Genomic DNA, 18914 nt, shown 5'->3' with positions numbered 1-18914 from the left:
ATGAAGCAAAATCTGGTTATGGTTCTGCTGGAATTATTGGGGTTTGGCTGGTGACTTCCATCCAAACACTTTTTTAAACTCTATCTTCTGAAAAGCAAAGTGATAATTACAGCTGAAGATGGAGTTTCTGCTATTCAGTAATACTTAGAAATTAGACATGTTATTACTCGCCCATATTTATTTTGGTTCTTCTTACTTCTTAGATGTCTGTGGAAAGTAACCATAGTAACCATATAGATCCTGGTGGTTCCCATCTATTCTTTAATGGTGACAGGTCCATAGGAGTTCCAAGTTCATCTTTTGTACTACAGTTACTAGAATTTGGTTTTCCACCACTACAAAAGGCTCTTCCTGGAAGTAAGGTACAGCAGTTGGGAAAAAAGTGGTACCTGAGTGCATGGTTTCTGGCCAAGCTGGGCTGACGCTCCTGCAGCATCTCAAAAATGTTGGGTTGGCGTAGAAATGCAACAATCTTGTCATTGTAAGCTGGAAAAGGTAAAAACAAACCAGAGGCTTTAGCTGCCACGTCACCATGACTCTGCAGGGGCGCACTGACTGCACTGCCAGTGAAGCACAGGGCAATACGAGGCAGTGCACACAGCTAACGAGAAGTCCTAAACCCCACCTTTGTGAGCACTGCTTTGAGAAGAAAAGAAACAAACTTAGCTTACCCAGAGGTAATGCCTCGTGATGGTGCTGGTTTCGAATAGCTGTTACGAGACTATTGCCTGGTCTGGCCAAGAGAGTAACGCCTCTGTTTCGAGAGACTTCAGAGGCCTACAACAGCAGAGAAAAGGAAAAGAGTGATCAAAACTGACCACCAGTAGCTCATCAGTCAGTTAAAACATTTGTCATCTTTACTTCTCTAACCTTCAGGATGGTCCTTGATGCTGACTGAAGGACAGGAAGCATGCATGAAAATTATAGCTTTATACTTCAGCTAACTTGAAAAATGCAAGTAATTCTGTGCTTCCAAATGAAGCACACCATTATCCATAGCTATCATACCTCCTCAGTGCTGAAGGCACCAGAATCCAGAAGTAAATGCGTGTTAATATAGGTATTGCAGTGATGGACTTCCCCAGTTCAAGGAAAATAAAATCTCTGAAGTATCACACTACATACTCTGTAGTATCAAACACGTCTTGTTTAGCATAACTGTGTTACTTCAAGGTTTTTACGGCAATGTTTTTGAAAAGTGAAAAAACCCACAACGCTGCAACATTCACTTAGTGTTGTTGAAGGTAAATTTAATAGTGGAAATAACATGAGGAAGGTATATCTATGTAAATCACAGCACAGAAAAAGGTTGTATCATCCCAGAAGGCTGCCTAACTTACATAACCAGAAATTGAACTGTACACACTGAAAAGAAGAGCAGAATCCAAAGAGATGATAAAGGGAGTAATAGGAAGGAAATTTTTCACTGCCCCTTAACTGAGGCACTTAAAGAAAGCCACTGTTCTAAATACACTACCTAGTAAAGGGAATCTTGTCAGGAAGGCTGACTCCTTAAAAGGTGGGAAAATACGTCGGTATGAGGGTATTAAAAGCTAAACAATGACACCTGGCAATGTTTGCATTAAGGCATTACTTGCTGGGTAACTTCTTATGGACTTGTGAAAGTTGAGGGAAACCCATCTGTCTCTCACGTTCTCCTCCAGAATAGGCCACTGTGGGGCCAAGAGAGGAATCATAAAATGGTTTGGGTTAGAAGGGACCTTAGAAGGGATCTAGTTGCAACATCCCTGCTACAGGCAGGGACACCTTCCACTAGACCAGGTTGTAGGGCCCCCTCCAACCTGGTCTTAAAGCACTTCCAGGCATGGAGCAACCACAGTTTCTTTGGGCAATCTGTTCCAGTGCTTCACCACCCTCACAGTAAAGAATTTTCTCCTAATATCTGATCTCAGCTTACCCTCTTTCAGTTTAAAGGCACTCCTCCTTGTCCTGTGACTACAGTGTGGGCTGTATCAGGACAAGATGCATTAGGAATTCCAACTGCCACTCTACTGGGCTAATAGATGTTCCTTTCTTACTGAACAAATCACAGCATTTGGCAACCATTCCAGGAAGAAATCGCCCCTACTTTAGTATTTTAAATGCTTAGCTCTGCATCCAAGCAAACAGTGCCAACCCATTTTCAGTGGTACAGCCAAACGCCAGGTCTTCCAGCTGGATATACACAAAAAATGGGAAGCTAAATGTGCCTGGCAAGCTGCCTTCTGGAACCAGTAAAGCTTAAAATGTTTACATGTAACAAGATACCAGTCAATGCACTTGATACCTGTCAACACAGAGGTTAAACAATGAAAAATCTTAACTATCCTAATCAAACACACTGTAATTTAAAACACAAAACTGCTGTGCAAGCACATGGTGAATGTTTTGCTCCATTATTCAGTTAGGATTTCAATTGCACCCGTCTTTTGCTTTTGGTCTCCTCACACCCCCACAGGCCAACTCACAATGAAAGTTTAGCTCAGGCTTAGGGAACTTTTCCCCTGTGACCCAGGCCTCCACCCCAGCAAGCACTCTGTGGCCTTTATGGCATTCACTCCACGCTATGGCACAGGGAAGAACCTTAGGTGCAAGAGGTGCCCTGTGATCCACGGCCAGAGTGGGCATGAGTCCCACGTGGGAGCAGCCATCTCTCGGGCTGTCTGTGGGCAGGATCACACACTGGCCCGTGACCAGCTGCACTAGTTAGGATGTGTGGGAGGGTGCTAAGGCATTGTTTGGCTCAGCTTCTTCACTTCCAGGGAGTCCTGGAGTTCAGGTGAGGATGCCTGTTTCTCAGGTCCTTGTAGTACAGACTTGCAAGAGAATGTGGGTGGTGGGTGAGCCTGTTTTTAATGGTGATCATTGACTCATCCTTCACAAAGACAAATCCTATGCCCTTGTCGCTACACATAATTTTACTGACCAGAAGATAGAAAGGGGGAATGAGAGGAGTGACAGAGGAGTTAAACATATATCTCCCATAAAAATTAGCACAAAGTGGTATTTGCGCATCACTTTGGAAGTGCATGGCACTTCTGCCCAGCCTGGGCCTGGATCTTCCTCTTGCTCTTGTCCTTTTGGTTACCTTTCCAGTGCCTGCACATATTTCTCCTGGAACAAGTATTTTGGAAGTAAATGTGTATAGTGTCTGTGAAAAGAAACTTCTGCTGCCTTCTTCCCATCTTCCCAGTTCTGGTTTAAGAGCTAAAGTCATCTAGATTGTAAGACTCCAGTTCCATACACACCTCAATAAACTAGTGATGTACTTCCTTTCATCACCATGTCTAGGCGTTGCTCATGGTGTTTTTGGTCTTTGCACATTTACACCTCCAAACAATTTTTCTCTGGCAAGACAACAGGAAAATTCCCAGCCCTCTAATTAACTTCCATTTTGTTAACAATTCTCTTTCCACCCTTAACTAATAGAGTGCAATTGATTGATCCAATTTAGTGTTCAGTCACAATTGTCTTGTCTACTTTGACTTTCTAATTGAATAATTTAATTTTGATTAGCACATTATTCTCTAATAAAAAATAAAGAGTGACCCCTCTAATGATTTAGTGACCTGGTTCATGTAGTGCAGAGTAATTGATAGATTTATGTCAAGTTTTAACAGCTTGGAAATTGATACTGGGATGTTGTAACTAAAGTGGAGAGTCCAAACTACCAGAGGAGCCTTTCAAGATGTAATACATTTTCTTGGGTTTTATATCACTGCCAGATTTCAAAGGCCCATTTAAATCCTGCTACTTGCTTGTTGTGTTTTGGGTTGGAAAGGAGATTTATACACTGCCATATTCTAGCACCTTCTCTACTAACCAGCACCTCCGGCCTCTCCATTGTGGATGCCTGCTTCCTTCCTCTTGCTGTATTTAAAATCTCTATCCTGTAATCAGGTATGTTGATTTTCACTGCAGATGGGAAGTCCTTTAGAGGGAATAGAAAGTGCTTACAAACTGTTCTGTTTATAGCAATGGCAGAAGGAAATGAATCATTTATTGACCTATACTTTAGTTACTGATAGCCACTACAGCTATCTGAACTTTTCTTCCAAAAATCAGGTAACTAGGATTAGCAACAATCCCCTTTGTCCTGTAAAAGACTGATAGCCCTTAAATAAGTGCTTAACAAAGAATTTGTAGCATTTTCTTCAAATTAATAGATAATACCATTTAATATCAATAATCTACACAGAACAATGGAAGTTTTTGCAGAGGTTCTTTATTTCCTTACCCTGGCTTATTTCTGTGCCCTCTCTGGCAACCACAACTTTGCTATTCTGATGTTTTTCAGGCTTGTTTGACACATGTACATAACATTGAAAACTGGTGAGTTGTCCTTTGTGGTCCTTCATACTGTCCTGGTGACAGCTTCCAGAGGCCACACCACCTGCTCAGCAAGGAAACCAGCAAGGCTGCAGACAGCTGACACATGGCCAGGACAAAGCCCCACGTGTGAGCCTACAGACATGATTTATAGGCCAAAGAACATCCAAATGTACTTGGAGGAAATGGCATAGAACATGAGGTTCTCAATAAATGGACTGAGCTGCAGAGGGTTGAATATTTTCCTTGTAAATGAGGGACTTTTAGGCACTAATCCAAAGTCCTTGGAAATCAGTGGGAGACCTTCCAGTGAAGCAGCAGACACTTCCAAATGGGAACCTACTTGGCTATGACAAAGAAATTTGACTATGACAAGGGCGTAGAAGCACTGTAGAACCTGGGCCACCAAGACTGGGAGGTGATATTTCATTGACTGATCATGCCAGAACAGTGGCCTCACAGAACAGTTTTTGATTTCCCCAAAAAATCATTACTCAAAAGTATTCAATACTTTTGACTCCCTACCCTGTAATTTTTGTTTTGTTTTGTTTTGTTTTTGGAGTTGCTCAGTGGTGTTTCTGTCCCTGACACGGTGAATTTGCAAGCAAGCCTCAGGCAAGCACGAGCCCGAGCATGAACCATGGTGTAGGTGTCTATCACACTCATGCCAGTAATTCAATCCCAGTAGCAACACCAACTGAAGGCTGCAGGCAGAGGGAAGTTGCTAGGCTAGTGGGAAGATATGATTGAAACAGATCCATTGATACACTTCTATCTTCAGAAAACATGGTGCTGTATTCACCCAAGATGGAAAAAAATATGCCCAAGCTACTCATGCCTGGTTTGCCTTTGGTCCTGGAGAATTGACCTCACACCCTGTCCAGCTCCTGATCCCAACCCACCTGGCAGTGAGAGGTATTCAGACTGGTCCTGCTGTAATAAACTTTGATGCTAATTTCACAAGCATTTCTCTGGATATTTTTGTGGAAGAGAAAGATCCTTTTACCATTGTTCATCTTTAGTTCTATTCAGCAACAATCTTTACAAATGTTTAACTCTATGGATTTGCTATCTCAAGAATATGATTGCTGGTACTTTTTCCTACTTAAATCCACAATAGAAAGACTATTTATGCTTCTTTCAATCCTGTCTATGGCCCTCAGTGATAAAAATCATCCCTATGATATATAAGAAAAATATTTAATGTGATTGAAAGCTGAGAAAGCAAACCTCAGCATGCATTGCTGCACTACTTCTAGTAGGAGTCTATATTTTCAGAGCAGTGTCTGAGTGGGAAATGAAGAAACATATGAGGTATCAGGCTATAAAAATATAATAATTTAAGTAAAGCAAGGCCAGGATGTCAAATATGGATCCTTCTTTTAAAATCTATTCTGTTATCACTTCAGTTATGCTTTACCTGCTAATTATTTTATTCTGAAAACCATCAAAATACAAACCAGCAAGCTCTGAAATAAGCCCTTCAGAAAGACAAAAAAAAAATCCCTTATTGTCTTTGGAAGATAGATAATCACAAGATAGTTTGTTTCAATGCCTTTAAAATATAAGAAATTCTTATAATTCTAGAGAAGACTGCTGTCAAAAGTTCCTGAGTTGACATGAGCCACAGTTACCTCTCCAGCGCTGTAGCTACGAAGTCGCTGCAGGTGTTGCCGGTGAGTCAGGTGATTTGGGAGACGCCCATTCTGCAGTGGGATCCTGGGATCTATGAAGGTGGTAGCACGGCTATTGTGGTCAACAAAGAAAGACTGAAACACAAAGGAACAATGGTTTCTTTAATAAGAAGACTGCCAACCCCATGATGGTGTTGCGGGAACACAGCAGGTAAACCAGTGGCAACTGTATGTTGGAAATACCTTGGCAAAGTACAGTCCATGGAAGGCACCTGCAAACAACAGGACTGGCCTACTCAAAGCTGGAATAGCTCTTAGAAAATACCTGAAGCTGTGTAAGCCAAAATCATGTGCAATGGCCATGATGTAAACAAGTCAGGAGAGAATAATATTATCAGGAAATGCTGCTTTAACATATTTGGTGGTTCCAGAGGTCAGTCAGCAAACCTTCATTCAAGGTAGAGACACTGAGGCAAATTTTGCAGTCACAACAGATCTACTCTGGATCAAACTTTATCAGTCCAATGCTGCCTTGGCTTTGGTAAAATTTTCTACAGAAAGCTAGAAATGCTTTGAAATTTTGAAGCTTTTTTCCTGCTTCTGAAGTAACTCTCCTTGCTGCTTGTGTTGTTTAAACTAAACCTTCACTGATTTTGAGTCAAGAAGGAAGGAACTTTTAATAATCATGTAGTCTGATGTGCTGTGTTAAACAACTGATTAGTTTTGTTGGCACTCTTACCTTGCCCTGCTGGTCAGTTTTTATCTCCCAGCCACGAGGAAGCTCCAGTCGGGTATCAGCAAACATGTTGATAAAATTTACCAGGTCTCTGTTGTGCTGATACCGCTCAAAATTACGAGCATCTCTTCGAATCTTCAGAATCATGTGCTTCAAGCAGGTACTATTGGTGAAGACTCGATAGGCACTCTATGAAATGGATAACAGAAGGGAAGAAACCCAGTTCTGATGTCAAAACATATTTGGTTATTTCATGGGCCATATGCCCAAAGAACTGAAACAAATGCTGTTAGAATCAAGAAACACTTCCATGCCTTTGTTTTGATTTGAATGACTACTTTACATGCATATGCAGAATTAAGAAATACAATCTAGAAAGTGAAACATCACACACATTATGCAGTTAGCTTGTGCAAGAATCACCTTTTTAATACACTTCAAAAATGGTCAGCTGAAACATCACACACTCAAGGTGCATGTAGTTGCCCCTTTCGTTGCTTTTATTGGTTGACAGAAACACTGCTTGTGTGCCTGGGCAGTGCCAGAGAGGTGCAAAGACAGCTGTGAACATCTATTTTTGTTATAATCAAGATGTGCGTAATAGGACTCATGAACTTAGGAGGACCCCAGTGCAGATGTCTCCATACGAGTTTGCTACCTTTTTTGTGGTAGCCACAGGACTACTATACAGCCACAGGACAGAAACAGATATTTTTTAATTGACTGTTTTTGGAAGACGTGAATTGTTTCTGTTTCAGGTCATTCTTCCCAAGGCATCACCCGCAACAGAGTATTTGTTTCTGCAATGACTACAAAGTTTGCCAGATGGAGACACTTCCATGAGTCTAATGAATGCCACCCCTCAGGCAGTAGTGAGCTGTATCTCACAATTAAAAACACCTCTTAGGGGAATGTGGCCTGAGGCAGCTCAAGGGAGTAAAATGATTTGATTGCAGAACAGGAGCCGAGTGAACTGTATTTGTTGTTACAGTGTGTTCAGTGATAGAGCACCACAAAATAATACTTGTGCTAACAACACACAGGCCCATTCACAGGCTACTCTTTGAATCCTTCACTTCAGGGGAAAAGCTCCTCAAGACAGAGTAGTAAACTTCACAAAAATCTCCTGAGCCTTTCACTAGAGAGAAAATTAGTGTCTTGGTTTGCTGGTCAGCCCAAAGGACTGAATAACTCATTAGAGTAATAAAGGATTACTGGAGGACTCCTGTCTTCAATGAAGTGAGCTCCAGTGTGCAGACCTGGAGTATGTCCAGAGAATCTGACCCAGCAGCTTTGAATTCTCAATTTTTGTGTGCGTTTAGTGCATTTTAACCACTGTAATGCAATAAAACATCTGCAGGTATAATCTTTATTATGTAAGGATTTATTGTGGTGACGCCACTGAACGCTCCCTGTAGCACAGGGTCCCTAATTATGGTAAGGTTGGTAAATGTTATGAAATCACAGAGATATGATCTCTGCCCTGAGACATGACCTGCTTATGACCCAGGAAAGCATCATGGTCATAGATTTTTAAGATCCAAGCCTACTACATAACAAAAAGTTGTATTTTGATGTAATGTATGATCGACTGTCTTGAATATCTCTAAGCTGCATTAGGGAAACAAGGAGTGCACTGTAGTTTTATCTCCTCATGGAAATAAAATATCTGGAAAATGAGAACCTTTCCCTTTTAATCTTAACTGCTGGATAATATTTTCCAATACCTACTTCAGTGGCATAATTAATTGCTTGAAATTTTAAGGGCTTGTGGTTAAAATATTACACTCGTGTTAAGGCAAAAGTTATGTGGGCCATTATTCCTGTACAAGTGGTATCTGTATGACCATTTGACAGATGTTTTAATAGATTATTCTGGTTCTCACATTAGAGACAAGATTTAAGGTAAAATTGAAGGCCTCTTCCTTCTTTTTTTCTAATTTCAGTGACTAATAAAATTGGGATTTAGTCTCTCGTGAGCTGTTCTTTACACAACTATGGAATCAGTTACTCATTTTTCTAACAACTATGCTGGTCAAAAATTACATTGCTCCCAGCTATAAATCATCATATATCACTGGGCCAATGGAAGAAATTATCTGCACTCCATAACCTAGTTCAGGAAATGTCAGATGAGTTAATACATCCCTTCCTTGTCAGGTTCTCATGGGTGATAATCTCTGGCAGATGCTTGGAGGTGGATGGCTGGCTTCAATCCACAGAGTGCCCCAGCCAAAACCTGATGTCTGCAGTTAGCTCAAAGGCTGTGCTGAGGCAACTCTTAAAGTGTTTTACTTTCTTTTCCTTTTGAAAAGGAAGGTCACTGCTACCCAGAAATGGATGGCTTTTCAAATAGTCAGAAAACACATTTAGATGTCTTGTTGAACTACATTTCAGACATGGCAAACCAGGACTGCATCTCCTTGTGGGACTTCCCTATTTGCATCCTCCTGATACTATATTTTTTTCCACCCCCCTCCAGGTTTGCAAGAAAATGTGTGGTTTTACAGCACTAATGGAAAAAAAAGTTACTTGAATTTTGAAAATTTGTTTTTATTTGTGCTTTTTCCAAAATAGCTACACTGATACAAGTCAGTATTTCTTTCACTCAGTTATGCCTGTCCCCTCTTTGGGAATGCAAATTGCAAGAGTTGATTTTTTTCCCTCTGTTTCCCTGAGACTTGGTGGTATCTGAGTAAGATTTCTCATAATCAATGGGCAATGGGCAACAACTTCACTGCCTGCAGGAACAGACAACAGAATCAACCAAGCTGAAACCAAGGGTTCCTGCTTGATGTGGGAGGATAACATTAATGAGCTTCTCTGTATCAATGGATCTCTCATGTAAGGCACAATTCCAGCAAGAGTCTCTTTGGAGCAGCCTGGCTGTAGTGTTCCCAACCTGGTCTGATGCTCAGAAAGGACAACTGAGCCCCGAGTCACACAATTCAGATTTACTGTGTGTTGTCCCTGAAGGTCTGGGACACAACACTAGGACTGAAAAATCAGTAGTACAAGAGAGCAAATTATAATTACTCACATAGTTTGCATGCAGCACAGTGAAGAACTCGGGATTGGTGATGAACTTCACAGCTGGAGACTGCAGCAACAAGGTAATTTTTTGAGAATTCACAGGAGAAAGGGAACCTTCCCTCCTAATCTCTGGACAAAAAACCAAAAACAAAACCAAAAACAAGTCACAGAATCTTATTAATGTAGTGGCAAGCACAGTCCATTATTTAACCTTTCAGAAACAGCTGCAAAAGTGATGATATAAAAACCCCACCACCTGCCCAATGCACCTACCTTGGCATTCCCAAGACAAGCCTGCTGGCAAACTGATGGATGTCCTTATGGTTAGTGATACAGTGTTTACCACAGCAGTGCAAGAGCTGGATGATTTCCTGAACTGTAGTTTATGAAACTCTGTGTCAAATCTGCTGCTGTCCCTAAATATAAAGTGGCCACAGTGGTTTTCACCAGCTGATGGTTTGGTTCCGTCACCCAGGTCCATTCTGGTTTCCCCCACAGCTGATTTTAGAGAAACATGATCCCCCAATCCAGCATTACCCTTTACTTTAATTGCATTGTTTTTGACAAGTCCAAGGTTCTGGGGACTTGTACGGTAAAGAAAAAAAAGCAGACAGAATTGCATTATTTTTAATCTGTATCAATTAATGAAGCACAGGAGCAGAACTGAGCACTGAGAATGTAACTCTGTAGAGGTAGAAACTCCTGTTGCTCTTTAGCGATCAGAAAAATTCTTCCTACCATTGAATTGTGGCTTTGCTGATCTGGCATTTTCAAATAAATCCACATCTTATTTGCAGTCCAAGAAAATTGGATGCAGGTGTCATCAACAGAATAAATACAATTTCTCTTTTTTTTTTTTTTTTAATCAGTTAAAACTTCTTTTTTCTTCCTGCTGCACACATCATATTTCATCCATTTAAAACTGCAGACTGGATCACTTGCTGGAATTAAATTAATTTATACTGGCTTAGCACATGGATAAATGTGTCTTAATTGTATTCCTTAAGACATTTTTCATTTAAATTAAAAGACAAATAACAAGTGTATAATACTGCAGCTTTTTCTTTCCCTAATGTGTTTACACCAGCATCGATCTTCCAATTCTTGGAATTTTATACAATATTGATGTTTTCTTGTAAAAGCAAAGCAATTACCTATAGCAAAAAAACATTTCCTAATAACTTACATTAACATTTATCACACTCATTAGCTCTTCAGGTTTAAAACAAAATGGTGCATGTTAAATAATAAACTGAACTAAATATTTAGTGGTGGCAACTCCTATTAAATTACTATTTTGTCTGTGATACTAAATTATTGTACATGTTACAAGTAATGGCTACATTAGTTATAAATACTACTAATAAAATGTGTACCTCATTTCAACTTCTCTAACACAGAAAACTGGGATCTCCTTATAAGATCCACTGCAAGTAGAAGTCTCCCTTTAATTGCAACACAAAAGATGGCAAGGGAACTTTGAGCATCAAATGTTAAACATCCTTGGCCAAAATTGATTTTCAAGCTAAAAATACCTAATGGATCAAAATAAACAAAATTGAATTTTTTTTCTAAACTTGTTAAAAATTTTTATTATTTCTTTATGTAATTTTTCTATTCAATGTGAAAAACTAAGAAAATTCAAGTAGATACTGTGTTGGTTCTTTCCCATTAGCAATGCATTTACAGAGCGATGGCAAAAGGACAGCAAGAAGTTGGATGTATTCATGACAGACAATACGGAACACAAAGTTAGGTGAGGAAAGAGTGATCCAAAGGAAGAGAAATGGTCAATCATTTTGCTGGTGCTAACAAAGCAGAGAGTTATTTTTGCATGGTCTCAAGTTGCATAGTGGGCACTAGACCGGTAATACTTCCCGCTTGAAACAAACACTTAAGACTAGGGTTTCCCAAATGTTTTAAGAAAACATTTTTGGTAGGAGCAGGACTACCACCACAAAAAGTAGAAGAGACCCCTGCCTCCCATCCTGCCTTGGGTACATATTTTCCTCTTCTGCTTTGGAGCAACACTCATTCTTGTCTCCTCATCTAACAAGCCAGATGAAAGATCCAATCTGGCTATAAATGACAAGGACAAGAAGCCAGGTTATTTTTAAGACAGTTCAGTTCTCCACTCTGGTATGGGTTCCTGTCACATAAATTACTGCTGAGCAAAAAGACAGCTGTGCCTTCTTTGGTGACAGCCCACACTTAGGTCAGCTCACAGCTATCACAAAACCACACCTTTAGAAACCACAAGTATTTCATACATGATGCCAGGGCCACTGCAGGTGCAATCACATTGGCAAATGGGGCAGTGCAGAAGCCAGGCCTAGAGAAAATAAACTGCAAATGCCCCACGCTAAAAATCAACACCACAAAAATAAGACAGCACCATTTTTACAACTACTGGGTGAATAGTGTTCACCTAGTAGTTGCAAAATACCTTTTTTTATTTTAGTTTCAAATGGGCATTCACTAAGGTAAAAAAGCTTTGCCTGTCTTTGCAGTTGTTAAAGAAGAACTGAAACTGTTGTATTCAGCTTTGCACTTGTAGGTTCACATATATAAACTGTATTTTCAGGTGTTTTTTTTTTTTTTAATAAGAAAATTCCAGTCTGCCATGGAAATTTCCCCAGAACTGAATGGCACTGAACATGCCATTCAGAAGCTTTGTTGCCCCATACCTGGACTTGGCTGGGAGGGCTCTGCCTCAGAGTCACTTCCTCCTCCAGTGGGAACTCTCTCCACTCTGTTGTTTACCACAGCATCATCTTCAGTCCTCTCTGTTGCGATGGTTCGCTGGATGTTTTGGTACCTAGATACATTCACAGAAAGGAACAACAAGATTTAGTTATCAGAAGTGCTTTCTGTTGCTTTCTGCCTTAACAATCAGCACTGTTTCTGAATGATTCCAATATTTCTATCTTCAGTGTACAATAGAGTAAGAGTACAGCTGAATCTTCTCCTGCAGCTGATGCAGCTGCTCACACTTGGGCCAACCAGTACTCTGCAAACTTGGCATTTTTCAGTGACTAACAAATAGCCACAGAGGGTGCCAAGCCAGGAATACTCAAACTTTAGACACATATTTACGCTATGTGTTGCTACTTCGAGGCTTCCCTTTAAAACACTTGGACCCTAAAACTAGAGGTGGATCATGGTTCCTCCTCTCATTTAGCCTTATGGAAGCACAACCAATGAAGTAAGGATCAACCCTGTGATGTGCTGAGTAACTTTCAGTCTTTCTTATTAAATTACTAGATGCACATCCTGATCCCTGAAAAGGTAAAGGAGCCCAATCCTAAATACTTTACCTGATGAAGAACAAATGTCTGGAGTGTTTTGAATTCACATTACAGAAATCAAATTCTCCTTAACTTGTTTACTCATGGTGACAGATGAATCAGTGAATATGTTTTCTTTGGTTCTACTGGCAAATTATGAATATGCCTTATGTGTATTATAAATGCATTTTATACTAAGAAAGAAAAGAAAAAGAAAGCACACACAGAAAGAAAGAAATAGAAAGAAAAGCAAAGCTAGAAAACAGACTCTCTTAATTATTTTAATTAGCTTTTATTCCATCCTAATATTTTAATCCTTCTTTCTTCATGGCATTTCCATGTGTATTTGAAACAGGATGGCTTTACTGCCTACTTTTAATCTGATCCAGCATTGTTTGTCTCATTTTTCTGACTTGCACTCTTTTCCTCAGTTCAAGCTCTGAGTTACAGATTTTACTTACTTTCTCTCTCTTTATTTGTTAATGCACCCTTTATTCCAAATTAGAAGTTAGTCACAAGTAAGTTCCTCAAAGTGACACAGGATCATTAAAGACAAGAGTTAGGGTTTGGCTTTTTGATGTCTCAAAAGACATCATCTCCAGTAGCTCACTGCAACCCAACCTTAGGCAAAAGGGCTGGAGATCATGAAGAAAAAATAATTAAAGTTTTAATAGATTTATACTAGACTTTCACAAAACTGTGTTCCCCTCTAGTACTCAAAGTCATTTAAAGTTACATTTAGTGTATATTTTGATGGTTCAAGAAAACATCCATCTTTACAAGGAAATTCTGATAGCAGGTTTTGCAACAGCATGAATTTACTGCAGTTTTAAACCCTCTGGTTTAGACCTACATTTTATAGCTTTATTCACTAGGCTGCAGACAACTGAATGAACTTTCCATTCCAGTACTGGAGTAGTTTTACAACACCCACATGCAATAGAAAGGAAAGGAAAAACCAACCACAAAACCCCCCAAGTTCATATAATTAAGGGATATAAGCACACATATAGAAAATCCCTGTACTTTCAATTTAATTAGATGGTAGAAAATCCCCACTGGCAAACCTCAAAGAGCAACACCAGCTGTATGACAACAAAAGGCTACGCATTTCTTTTGCGTCTCAATACTATAAAACCATGTTATATAAATACCAAAAAATGCCAAAGTAATTGGAGAAAACATTGGAAGTGCAAAAGTTATGGGAATGCCTCTGGAAATTTCAGTCTCCCATCAAAGTGATTTGTCAAAGAAATGGAGCTTAAGAAATACCACGCTGTGGCTGTCCTAACCATGATGGTTATAATTTCTCATTTTGATCATTATCTTTCAAACTAGTGCAAAGACAAGTCTAGACACACATATGCTGCAAAGTATCCTGTCAACAGAGCTTGAACAACAAGGGCTGTTATCTGCTTGGCCAGCTAGTAAGCAAGTCAGGTAGTGCTGCAGAAAATGAGCAAGAGCCTCTAAAATTAGAAATATGGATGTCTCCTTGGGGTTTGCCCAACACCTGGATTCCAGTTTTGCATTCCCTGTATCCTCAAGTGGCTCATAAAGCTGAAGGGAAGTTTGGAACACAGAAGGAAAGCAGGACTAAATTTAATCACAGCCATGGGGTTTTTTTTCAAGCTGAATTTCCAAAGCTTTTTTAAACTGCGGAGTGATGTTGAGTCCAAATTTTGTTTGAGGTTAGAGCAAAAGTTCAAGCTGTTGCTAATTCTGTCAGCAAGGCCTATGTTTGCTGTTGCCTCACCTAAAATGATTCTTAGGTGTGTTTGCTGAAAAACACTTCAAATCATTAAGTTTGAAACACAACAAAATAGTATTTCTGAAATGAGGGCTTAAAACAAAGTCCAATCCTTCACAGTGTTGATAATAACTAATGAAAAGTAGCTTTCCTGACATTCCTGAAATGTGGAAACATGACATATCTGAAATTAGATTTAGGACTAGAATAACCAAAAAAAAAGTAACAGTCAGGTTAAAACTACAGCAATTACTTGCCACTGGAGAAATGCTCAGGAAATTCAGTATTAATCCCTTTTATTAGAATCTCAGAAAAAGTTCACAGATAACAATAGGAAATCTTTGTGTTCAGCTTCTCAAATGAACAGAGCTCCTTGGCAGAGAGAACCACCAGCTTTTTTCCTTAGTCCCAAGAAGCCATGACATTTCATGTTTAATAAACTGCAAAGTCCCCAGTGGAACTTGCGTAAGTAGAGATCTGCCATGCTGGAAACTCTCCATACTTGCCCCTTTGTAACTGCATATATGAATAATAAAAATGGAGAGATTCAAAGAATATCCATCTTATTAACTCTCAGTTCCCAACCCAAACCAGTGATAATCAAGAAATAGCCAAGACAGACAGACAGCCTATATGAAAACACTGAATAATATGAGGGAAGGAGGTCACAAAGACATTGCCTACCCTTCAGTTTCTGCTGTGATAACTAGTTTAATGATTAACTAACCGAATGGTAAATCACCCTTATAAGCACTTATTCCTTTCATGGTTGTTATGCACTTACATGAGTTCAACCTCAAAAAAAAAAAAAAAAAAGAAAGAAAAATTCTGATGTATCTCCACAACAGCTTTCTGGTTTCTGTGGCAGATAACTTCCTTAAGTGACAGCCAAATAGTCTGAGCTTTGATATGGCTAAAATCCTTCTTGAAGACCAATGCTAAATGGCAAAGAAGTCCTGGAAAGAATCTACATTAAACATTCACTTTCTTTAGTTTTGGGTTTTTTTCCTGTTTGGTTTTTTTTTGGGTTTTTTGGTTTTGTTTTTTCTTTTTGGGTTTTTTTTTTTTTTTTTTTTTTTTTTGGGTATTAACATGGTAGCTATGTGCAGCCTATAATGAAAACAAATGTGGAGCAGGTTCTCTCATTTCTACAAGACATAACACATGTTATGAAATACCACTCAAAATAATGAATTTTAGTTAAAAAAAGGATTATTCTTTGAGAGTGTGTTGATGGTGTCAGTTTAGCTTGGCCCAGTTCTCCTAGATTCCTTATTCAGGGCACAGCAGCTCCCAGACTACTCAAAGTAGTCTGAAAAGAGGACTTTTAAACTCTGAATCCTTCTCTCAGCTACAGATCTTTCTCTTAGAACAGAAGAAAAGGCCAAAAAACTTTTGTGGCATTTTATATACTATAATTAAAATATAATTTCAGTCTTGCTTATCCTTTTCTAGAAATGGCATCATTATAATAAGCAAGGAATTAGAAAAAACCCAAACTGTCTTTTTAAGCAAAAATGGATGATTTTGACCAACTGTTTATTTTTTTCTTTCCTCTTAAATTTAGTCTAAAAAGCATGCATAAGAAGAAAATGATAAACAAATCTATGTGTGGACTAGTCAAACAAAGCTAAAATATAAATGACGTTAAGAGTTATCTCAGCCAGCTCAGAATGAACTGACAGATTTACAGGGCTCAATGCAACACTAAGCAGACCTGTCTACCTCTAGAAATGTGCACGGTCCTATTAGAACACGGCTCTGCCCTGGAAAAGGAGACAGACCTTTCAACAGGCCTAATTAGCTTGGGTAGAAATGCCACACAGATACGGCAGCAATTCAGGTAGCAGTCAGGTCCAAAAAGCTTTGCAGCACAGCACTAGGTGCCGACCCATCCTACAGTTAAGTCGCAAAAGTGACTCCATGTTTTGGAAGAATACTCCCTTCCCTTCTAGTAGTTATTTCAGAAAAGTTTTCAAAAAGCCTCCTCCTGCTGTTAGAAATGTTTTGCACCATCATTCCCCCAACAGCACTTCTCTTGTGGGCGGGTTTGAGCAGCAGACACCCACAGCAGGCACACCAGCAGGCTGGAAGAGAGCTGCAGGAGGGACAAGAACTTGGACAAGGTGGGAGTCAGTTGGGTGCACTGGAGAAGGAAGGGAGCTAGCGGAGCAGTGTGGAAAAAAGGAGAGCACAGATGTCAAAGGAATTCAGGTGCAAATGCTCACCGGCGGTTCAGCTGCTCCATTTGCTGGATGGAGCCAGACCTGTGGATCCCGTCTGGTGTCGCTGCGGCTGTGGGCCGCTGCCACGTGGTGGTGCGGTTGACATGATCCACGTAGAACACTCTCCCATGGCTGTCTATCCGAGCTTCCCAATCTAGGGTTGGAAAAAAAGGAAGGGGTGATGCTGTCAGTGTGATGCCTTCCGGAAAACCTACATGTGGGAGGTATATCCAGACACACACACATACACAGGGTATATACACACAGGAGATACTATATACATATATATGTAGCCTACATGCAATACATATCATGTGTATATATTCAAAGTACACATTCAAATGAGTATATATATTATTTGCTTGTCTATATATACATATATGCAGTATATGCATATACAGTAACATTTTGATGCAGCACACAGGTAGGCCATGTAGTTCACTACCACAGCCCATGAAAAACCAGTGACACATACGGGCTATATTTTTAAAAGGATGAGGTAGTTTTTCAATTAGTGATATTGTTTGGCTGGATTCACTGCAGGTCAGAGTAGCCACAAAGAACCGACCCTTACAAGAAGATTACACCCGAGCTAATATGGCAAACCCCATGTTTTCTTTTTTTGTTATGTTTCAGAAGAAACATGTTTAATTTCTCTCCCTTTTACGAAGTGGCTTCAAAGGACACCCTACAGCAATTAAAGGCTTCAGTGAAAACTGATCACAGACTCTTTGGACATACCTTAGAAATCTCTCTAAACAGAGTATTGTTCTCGTGAATGCAAACTAGATTGAGAGTTTGCAGAATAATATTGAGCCTTCCATCATTATTGTTTTCTGCTACTGTTTATGTTGTCCCATCATTGAAAACTAAAAAAAAAAGTTTGGTATATGATGGCTTGTGGAAAATGGTAATGTTGATAAAAAAATAGCGTTTGTAACAGAAGAAATTCAGAAGTGAGCTAGCTAGCAAAGCCATGTATCAAATTGGTTGGAATGCAAGGAGAAGCGGAATAAATTAGGCTTGCTAGTTTCATATTCTCACATGACCCATCAGCTGATGACATATCTATGTAAATACATGCACATACTTTCTACATGAGTTTAGATGCAAGCATTCACACAGAAATCCACATATGGTGATTACCTTTGAGGGCAAACACTTCCTCATATTCCCATATTCTTACTATGATACCATCTTCCCTGGCAAGTTCACTCCTCCTATGGTTTTCTATGATCAAATTCAAGATCATCTGAATTTCATACTTTATGAATTTAATTTTCTATTCTCTGAGAGCAGGACAGAAGTTGCACCTCCTCCTACTATATCTAGAAACCTATCCTTCATGACCACTTCCCATCCTTTGAATGCTGGCCCAGGCTAAACCCATTTCCATATTTGATCCCAGACAAGTGTAGGCTATCTGAAGTCCATGGCCAGCTGCCCCTGACAGCTGAATCCCACAGACCTTAAAAGATGGGTACTGGGAGTCCTTGGAGAAATCTTCTGTAAGACTCCAAGACAAGAAGAGCCATAAGCACATGCATTGCTTCTTTCAATGCTGACTGCAAGTACCACAGTTCTTTAAGACACAAACGCTATAGTCACACCATGGGTACAACATGCAGTATCTCTCACAGTGAAAATCACTACGTTATTTAAGGAGAGGACTCCCTCTTCCTCCTCCAGGTAAAGTTTCCTAAGGATGTGGTAGCTGTTTCAAGAACAAGATCACAGCTTTGTGAAAACCATGTCTAAAACATAAGACAGTGAAAAAAGCACATCAAATACAACATATGCACATTGAGGTAAATTAGACTGACACATAAGGAGGGTCAAAGGCCAGAGCCTTGCTGAGCATGCTGGCACTGGTGGCAGGTGTGCCCCTGTGGGTGGGGAATGGACCTTCTGGAGCTATCC

General features: G+C 39.8%; 1 protein-coding gene across 3 annotated transcripts in view; it reads right to left on the bottom strand.

The window, feature by feature from the left end:
* HECW1 (HECT, C2 and WW domain containing E3 ubiquitin protein ligase 1) overlaps nucleotides 1–18914 on the bottom strand; it is a 260000-nt gene that overhangs the window by 46213 nt on the left and 194873 nt on the right. For all 3 annotated transcript variants that reach the window (XM_063405459.1, XM_063405467.1, XM_063405477.1), the window contains 7 exons: nucleotides 16998–17148; nucleotides 12420–12550; nucleotides 9740–9861; nucleotides 6703–6888; nucleotides 5964–6098; nucleotides 672–777; nucleotides 390–486 (listed from right to left, as the gene is read on the bottom strand). In XM_063405459.1, the coding sequence (XP_063261529.1) occupies nucleotides 390–486; nucleotides 672–777; nucleotides 5964–6098; nucleotides 6703–6888; nucleotides 9740–9861; nucleotides 12420–12550; nucleotides 16998–17148 (928 nt within the window). The remainder of the gene's footprint in view (nucleotides 1–389; nucleotides 487–671; nucleotides 778–5963; nucleotides 6099–6702; nucleotides 6889–9739; nucleotides 9862–12419; nucleotides 12551–16997; nucleotides 17149–18914) is intronic.

The sequence above is a fragment of the Prinia subflava genome, chromosome 1, assembly GCF_021018805.1.
Source record: "Prinia subflava isolate CZ2003 ecotype Zambia chromosome 1, Cam_Psub_1.2, whole genome shotgun sequence".
NCBI lineage: Eukaryota > Metazoa > Chordata > Aves > Passeriformes > Cisticolidae > Prinia > Prinia subflava.
The sequence above is the reverse complement of the archived record's forward strand: the minus strand, read 5'-3'. Positions and strand labels throughout refer to the sequence as shown.